Genomic DNA, 8,711 nt, shown 5'->3' on the forward strand with positions numbered 1-8,711 from the left:
ATTATTCAAAAAATTCTTGAAGATAAGGACCGTCCCTATATCCATGTTTCAGTGCACCTAATTTTATCTCGACCTTCTAATTAATGTTCATTCAGATGGCCCTGAAGGCACTGAAAGTTTAATTAATCACCATCTAGCAAGTGAAGTTAATTAACCATGGGGCATTTAGGGCTTCCCACTGAAATTTTTTATATAGTGGGGCATGCATACATTCAGTATGTAGTCTGGTAAACTAGTAGGTGCACATTGAACCACAATAAAATTATTCCCGAAGTCTCCTTTATTTCTTTGTTCAGGCAGTTGCCCCTATATCTTCCCCCTATTGGACAATCAAGAGGACCATCTTGTAATACCAGAACTTCTGGCCTTTCTTCTTAAGAAAGATCAGATCATCAGATAGTATATCTCATCACAATATTTTATTTGGCCCATAAAAGGATTGAAACAAAATCTGAGGATTGGTGCTCAGTGCAGGTTCATATGGATGTTAAAGCTCAAATAGCTCCAGCATTTCCTGGCAAATCATAGGCATAGAAGGCATCGGGAGTTCTACTGGCAGTTTGTCACTTGTGGCCAGCTCATGGGGTGCATTTCACACTACTTTGTCATGAGTTGAAAGACCTGAACATGATGACATTTAGTTATGTCCTGGTAAGCATCTTCCAGATATTGACAAACTTGGAAGTTTGACTAAAATTGGAAGTTTGAAGAAAAAAATTGGAAGTTTATGTGTGTAGAAAAGTTTTGATGTGATGGAAAAGTTAGAAATTTAAAGAAAAAGTTGGAAACTAAACAAGGGCTGAAGCACCTCTAGGATCTATTCATGGTCTATTGCCCAACTTGAGCTCTCCAAAACTGTTTCCATAATCTTGACAAATTAAGGTAGAATAAAAAATGGTGAACGATGTATTATTATCAATTTTTAGAAACTAATACATAAAGTTAGTTACGACCAGGAAATTTAGAGTAGAATAGCTTCCGGCAGAACAAATTTTAGACAACATTTCGTAGATTAAAAAATCTGTGTAAAGCAAAAATGTTTAATTCTCATTAGATATGGTGATTTAATATATACCAACTACCAAGTAAACATGAAATGAGTTGGGCCCTTAGTCAGCTAATTAATCCCTGGCAGCCCAGTCCTATTTCTAGCTCACCTAATGAACATGACTATATACATTGCATACTTAACTGTATTGAACCAAACAATACATCCCTACAAGATATATATGGTGACTTGTCTTGGTCCATAAAAGAGAAGTAAAAGAAGAACCAAGTGCCGCAAAGCTACCGGTGAGACATGAACAGTAGTCCATGCAGGCTGCTCCAAGCCTCCAATGACATTTGCAATGGTAGACTTAGGAGGCATCAGGAGTTCATGTGTTATAACTGACCCTTCTATATATTACTAAATGGCATGGTTGCCTACTTAAATCCAATGGTGTTAGAACTACTGATAAATTATCTTTAGCAATGGCGACTGAAGTTTCTCTATACTATTTTAAGAGTTCATTTGACCTGTGTGTAAATATAAGAATGCACAATATCTGTAATATCCATCATTAGAAAAAACCGAAGGATTATTAAAAAAAGGTTTTTCTGAGCCCTTTTTTTCCTGATAATGTGCCACTGCTTTATAGATAACTTGATGAAAAATGTATTACTGGCATGTTGGATGCTCTTCTAATATGGTTGGCAGATCTGTACCTACGTAGAAGCAGAGTAAATTATCTAAAGAAGAAACAGAGTAAATTATATTAATTATATGCAAATGATTCCAAAACTTTTTCAGTGCTTGTTCAGGCATATGCATAATCATCTGCTACTTGTTGTTCTGATCATGAACAGAAGTGGATGCTTTTTAATATACAGAGACCTTGTTGAGACTGGACGTGTCACCTAGATGAGTACGGTTCAATAGGCAGAGATCAACTAGACGAATACATCTGCAGGATCATGCAAGATATAGGCCTAAGTGCCTAACACTTATTTATAGACAGTTATGTCCACCCGATTTTGAGTACTAAATGCATGTAGCCAGATTGCAGCATTCTTTTCTATTGTCCTCTTCTCTTCTTTTCTTTTTCTTTTGTTCTCTTTGCTATGAAGGTAAGACTATATAAGGATCTCTCCTCTGAGTTCAGACCTGGGTAGTCTACATGGTCATGCTGAGTGCTACACCAAATGGTAGGTCTGAGAAGCATCAGGAGTTTTTCTACCAAACCTGAGAAGACTCTGGACTTCTGTCCAGAGATGGGCAAACCTAGACCTCCAAATTCATGAAGGTCGATTGCACAAACGTAGAAGACTGGTGGTACAAGCCATCACGCATACCCCACGTCCCGAGGAAAACCTTGCGGCTTGGGGGCTCTAGTGCGAGCGCAATGCCAATATCTTCTGGCACATAGCTACCACAACAACCATGGTCGTCACTAAGATTAAGGAAAAAGCACAGACGTGGATCAAGACAGGAGCCACCAAAATCACAGAGATCATCCCCTTCAGAGAGTAGTCTTTTGTTCTGTTTTACAGGTCTATTATTTTTATGATAGACCATGTATATAATACTTTTGTGGGTTTTCTCCTTCTCTATTAATAAAAAAAAGCAAAGCTTTTGCATTCCTTCCCCCAAAAAAAAAAAACAAGAAGATACGCACAGTTCACATAATTGCGAGTCCAGCTACGATGCAATGCCATAGATTGTTGATAGCAACATTCTGGTTGAGCTAAAGCGTGAACATCTCAAATGCCATGCAAATTGTTACTTCCTCTGTTCACGTTTAGTTATCACTTTTGACCATAGTATGCATATTTAGCTAATCACTTGCTTGCCATGAAATGGCCATATTATCCTTCAAAACTAACTAAGAACATTCTAGAGCTACCTAGCATTCGGTGGACTGAATAGAAAGGAGACAATTAATAAGGTTCAATACATTTTCATTTAGATTAAGACATACGATTAATTAATAATTTGGCCAGTACATAATGAAACAAAATTTTAAAAAATTGTAGTTAGAACCTACCCATTTCTTCTTCACTGACCGCCGGCCTGATTATCTGAAGGCAATCCTATTTTGTGTATCTTGCAAAGAAAAGGTATAACCATCAAAAGGATTAAGGTTGCAACTGTAGATGCACACTGAACTCAACTGCAAACATGAATAACTGCATGGGAATTAGATTGTGCATTCATATATGATATCCTGCTCACCTTTTTGCTGCATATAAGAATAGACAAACGAGCACAAGTGCTACAAGCTGACAGCAAGAGAGAGATAAATGAAAGGCTCATGACGCTAGGCCAATTGGGTTGCTATTGTAGGCGTAGGAGGCATCAGGAGTTCTTCTGTTACGAGGGAAGAATATGACTGTGGCAGGTGTTGCATTGAACTGCAATCGCAGTGCTGATATGGCCGCTTAGGGGTAAAGATCTGGCTGAGAGATCTAATGTTCCATACATGCAGCTGGCTGTGGGCGTTGGCAGAAGTACTGGACTTAGCGGGCGCTAGGGCTTCAGCTCATTCTGCTATGTCCGCATGGACATCAGCATCTAGAAGTCCTCTTTTAGAGGTGTCTAGCCAATAGAGCTCTGAACTTATTTAGAAAAGAAAAATAAGAAGGATTTTTGGTTAAGGGAGATCAGTAATTTTGCCTAGGGGCTAAAATGATGTTTGAAAATCCTTTCTGGAATTTGGTTTGCCGATCAAGGTTTTTCAATATAATTTGACGACAATAATACTCAATTTCAATTGAACAGTACTGCATGTATTTTCTGGACTAGTGATTGCATGGAATCGTATAGTGGTAAAGATATTATTTGCAGATATGCATTCCCTTTTGGTCCATTGAAGCCTTCCAGCTGGACTATTTACAGCATATGATGCTTCCAGTTGAACAATAGTTCAGAAGAAACTACGGGAGTGAAAGTACAGCGCTATGATTTTTTTGATCATGTTTTTCATCGTTGCACTTATTGCGGGAAGAAAAATGTTTTAGGCAATGTAAAACACATGGACAGATGCAGATCGATCCTCCTAGGGCTGTTAAGCCATCTAAATATCAGTATTTCAGCAGGACATTCAATGCATTTTCCTTCAGATGAAGACATACTTAAATTTTCATTCAGGACTGATGAATGTTCAATGCATCAAATTTTAGCCATTTCTTGCACACCAACTATTAACCTAACCGCTTGAAGGCAATATATTTTTCATAGCTTGCAAGGAAAATTTATAGCCATCACAGTGATTCTAAATTTTGCACAGCTTTCAACATTCGTTCATCCATGAAAAGGATTTTAACATCTGCATAGTTGGCTACATATCGACCATACCAATATTCCAGACCAGAGCAACATGTTCAGCTTAGAAAGGAGTTACCATTACTCATCAGAAGGGAAGAACCAAGTCAGATACTGGCGTTTCCAGCGCAGCTCAGACATCACCGCCCTGGGCCGCAAAAGGTTGATTGTCCCATCTCTCATGTTGTACACGCCAGAGTCACCAAGAGGATCAACACATGGGCCGTGGCACTCTTTCGTCGGATTGTCGTAGATCCTATGCATGAAGTAGATACAATCTTGCTGAATTCCATCTGCACATTGGCTAGCAGTGACAGACTTGGAGCACTCTGAACTAAGGAAGATTGCCTGGTCACCCAAGCTGTCCACCTTCACCCACTGGCCATGGCCATCAGAGATTACCGCCGCAAAGACCTCGAATCCCCGCGTCTTGTCCATGTCACCCGCGTAATACTGCTGCCGACAGTTCATCCACCTCCTCACCATCAACAGCCTGCCATTGGAACCCACCAGGTATCTCAGCACCAAAGACTTGTTCTTAGTGCTCCCATCGATGTAATACTCATGCTGGTTGGGATCATCGGCGATGCACCGACGATGCGACGCGTTCGGTGGATCGTCGACGCCATTGCTGCCGAGATCAAGAACAAGGAGCCCTTCTGCATTGGTGAGCGTGTAGAGGTTTCCACCCAAGAACGCAATGTCGGAGAACCGAGTAGGATTCAGTCCGGGAATCTGTGGCGCCATGAGGCCGGAGACGATGGTGACCACGCCTCGCCGCTTGCAAGGGGCGACGGCGACGTGCCTCCCGCCCGATGTGACGACGGCGACGAGGGGATCCGGCGACGAATCGAGCGGCGAGGAGAGGACCGATTTGGAGTACACGTTGACGTAGGCCCCGATCCCGATGAATACCCCCGGCTGGCCGATCGCTCCGTCCACGGCGGCGAGGTTCAGCCATGGGAGAGGCGTGATCGCCGCCGTCGCCGCTGAAGCAGACGAGGAGAGGGGGTTCAGAAGGGAGCAGCCGCCGTCGCGGTGTATCAGGAAGGCGAGGTTGTCGACGGCGAGGTGGCCGACGACGCCGTGGCGGGGGATGGGGGTGGGGCAGCGGATGGGCTCGCCGTCGAGGTCGACGAGGCCCCCGTCGCGGAGGGCGAGCCACGGCAGCGGCGGGGGCAGCCGCGGGTGGCGACCCCGCGCGGCGCCCGCGCGCCAGGAGCGGCAGACGGCGCGGAGGCGGACGCGGTCGGGGAGGGACGGGAGGCGGAGGAGCACGAGGCCCAGCAGGTCCGCCGGGAGGTCCCCCCACGGCAATGGCGGCTGCGCCGCCGCCATCTTCCTCCTCGTCGTCGTCGGCGGCGGCGGCGGCGGCGGCGGCGGCGGTGTTTGGGAGAGAGGAATGGTGTGTGAGTGTTCTATTTAGATGGACTATTTAGATGGGCCACACGGAAGGCCCATTTCAAGCCCATGTGAAACTGAGTCTTATTGTTTGGCCCAATTAAAAAAAAGAGAGAGGCGAATTTAACAAAACTATAGATTTATTTATAAGGTATGGTATTACACAACCACATTTTTATTGTGATAAAGTTATTTAATAACTATAAAATTTAGAGTTTATAAAGCTGTAGTTGTGTGATAAAATTGAAGTTAAATATGTAATTCTGTGATACATTGTTTTAGATCTATAGTTTCATAACAAATATTCATGTTAGCTATATTGAAAAGAAAAAAAAATTATACTTGATTTGTTGTTAAAGTGTAGTGATTTTTGTTATGTATCTGTATGAGGATATGTCCAAATACATAGCCAATAGTTACTATATTTATATTTTGGAATGGATGGATTAGGATTTAGGTGTTTAGGGGTGAGGCGAGGTGTGGACTGGCCTCCGTCCCGTCAAATTCGGGTGCCCTGTGGAAAGTTGAAGGATAAAAACTTAATTAATGATATAATATGAAAATAATTTATTCTCCGTAATATATTTCATAGCAATCTAGAATGGCCTAAAATGATAATCCAATATTAGGGATTACCGGATTAGAAATTACCAGAAAGAATTAGGTCAGAGGCGCAGCAGGCGTCAGGCGGCACGATCGTACGAGAGAAAGAGGTGAGGCGTCGTTTACTCCTCTTGTTCGTTGCGATTGGCGATTGGCGAGATCCACAGTGGGAGGCGATTCAAGATTGCGAACCGGCGCAACTGTGCGAACCGGCAAAGGCGTGTAATCGAAGCCGAAACAACAAGAAAAATAACATATTTCTAGACTAGTTAGGCTACCAATTTACTTATTGAGTTGTATATCTAGTTTTGAAGTTTTGGGCTTAGGGGGACCCTGAAAATTGGGGGCCCTGTGCGGGCGCGCTGGCCGCACACCCCTAAGGACGGCCCTGCTAGAGTGCTAGGATGGATGAGAACTTTTAGTTTCCTTGTCAAACCTTCCAAGTGAGGTGAACATATTACACCTCCAATAACTCACGACATGTTCTAAAAAAAACCAATAATTCACGACATAAAGATAGAGAGGTAGGTTCTACAATGAATAAGAAATAACATTACAAAATGGTCATCAAGTCAAATATATATACAGCCCTTGTTGCCTTGGTCCTGATAGTTCATACATTGAAAAGCATGTGAAGGAACAGAAATGTTCAAATCTAGATAGGAGATGAGCATTTCTTGTTTCATAGTACATTTCTTGCTTCAATTTGGTTGGCATACGAGGCATCAGGAGTTCTCACCCCACAGAGTAACAGTGGAGTAAGTTCTCGCGTCATCATCTCTCCTTGGTTAATTTCAGTCCAAAAGATGGCTAATTACATGCTCGAATTAGATCAACTATAGATGAATATATGTCCTATAGTAACCAACCATACATTGCTTGTGTATTGCAGTTCCTGCCAAATCCAAGCGCGCCTGCGAAATTTCTGAGCACATTGTGCCATTGCCATTGTAGACAATTCACAGGCGAAATACGAAGGTTGGTCTCATTCGAAAGGTTATACGATGCAGCATTATGGCATATGCAATGTAAGTGCTTAGGTTATACGCCATGTCGATCTGGGACGCGATAGCATTGCCACGCGTTGGAAGGAATATTGAAGGACGAGGAAGAGCGGATGACAATTTGGTCTCAGATAGTATTATAGCGTGCTGTTCACAGGTTGAGAATGGTATTTTATCGAATTCATTTTGCCGAGTGGCATTGAGGTAAAACGAATGGTATTTTATCGAATCCCTTTTGCCAAGTGGCGTTGAGGTGAAACGCACTTTTAACAAATGGCATAATCTCGGATTTCTCCTAGCTAGATGAGAATGTCCTATGTAGTAACTAACTGTACATTGCTTGTGTACTATTCCCCATCTCTCTCAGTGGCAGAGTGTCGTCCGGAGCAGTCGTCGGAGCCCAGTACCACTGCCGCTCGCCACCAAGACAGAAGAACGAAAAGAGAGAGCGCAATTTTATTTATTTAGAGAAGGGTATTTTTGTTTACTCTGCCTCTACATCCAATCAGATATATGCAGCATTTTTAAATTAATTAGGAACTTAGCCTATCGAACAGGAAATTTAGCCCTCAAATAACATAATACAATTTTATTTATTTAGAGAAGGGTTTTTTTTACCCTGCCTCTACATCCAATCGGATATATGCAGCATTTTTAAATTAATTAGGAACTTAGCCTATCAAACAGGGAATTTAGCCCTCAAATAACATAATACAATTTTTTTTATTTAGAGAAGGGTATTTTTTTTACCCTGCCTATACATCCAATCGGATATATGCATCATTTTTAAATTAATTAGGAACGGAAAAGGCTATACGTACTAACTTTTTCTTACTAGATTCTTACTAACACTGATGTGTCATGCTATGAGTGCATCTAGATTTTTTTAACTTCCATCTACTTAAATTAAACGGTTGAGATGATTGTTAGTAAAAGTTTAGTAAGAAAAATTTAGTACGTGTAGCATTGCTCATTAGGAACTTAGCCTATTGAATATGGAATTTAGTCCTCAAATAACCCAATCTGAAATTCACTCCTATGGAGATTTAAACTCAGGACCTTAGGCTGCTACTCAGGTCATTGCAACTACTAGGCTACATGCCCTTTCACAAGGGGAGTGCAATGAACAGCCTGCTACGGCAAAGGCTGTAATCTTTCTCTCCACCACCATCCAAGAAACCGGAGCACATACACGAGCAAAGCAAAAAACAACCAAAGTAAAAAAATTACCACCGTCAGCTCGGAACTGGCCAGAGATCGACCAATTATCACCACTGATCGACATGAACATGGTAGGGATCAGGTACTAATTAATCTCTCTCTAATCAGCACAAACATATATATACCGTCAATGGAAATCTGGTCAACACGAGCTGATCAAAACGAACACACAACAGTTT

At 42.1% G+C, this 8,711-nt stretch overlaps 1 protein-coding gene across 2 annotated transcripts; it reads right to left on the reverse strand.

The window, feature by feature from the left end:
* Positions 1 to 262: 262 nt before the first annotated feature.
* LOC9269040 (uncharacterized) lies at positions 263 to 5,708 on the reverse strand. 2 transcript variants are annotated; one of them, XM_066306541.1, is made up of 3 exons: positions 4,383 to 5,708; positions 3,027 to 3,085; positions 263 to 621 (listed from the first exon to the last, which is right to left on the reverse strand). In XM_066306541.1, the coding sequence occupies exon 1, from the start codon at positions 5,639 to 5,641 to the stop codon at positions 4,385 to 4,387; it is 1,257 nt and encodes a 418-aa protein (XP_066162638.1). In that variant the 5' UTR covers positions 5,642 to 5,708; the 3' UTR covers positions 263 to 621; positions 3,027 to 3,085; positions 4,383 to 4,384. The 2 variants fall into 2 exon arrangements, with proteins under 2 accessions (XP_066162638.1, XP_066162639.1); XM_066306542.1 differs by having other exon boundaries at positions 3,027 to 3,168.
* Positions 5,709 to 8,711: the final 3,003 nt, after the last annotated feature.

The sequence above is a fragment of the Oryza sativa genome, chromosome 12, assembly GCF_034140825.1.
Source record: "Oryza sativa Japonica Group chromosome 12, ASM3414082v1".
Lineage (NCBI taxonomy): Eukaryota > Viridiplantae > Streptophyta > Magnoliopsida > Poales > Poaceae > Oryza > Oryza sativa.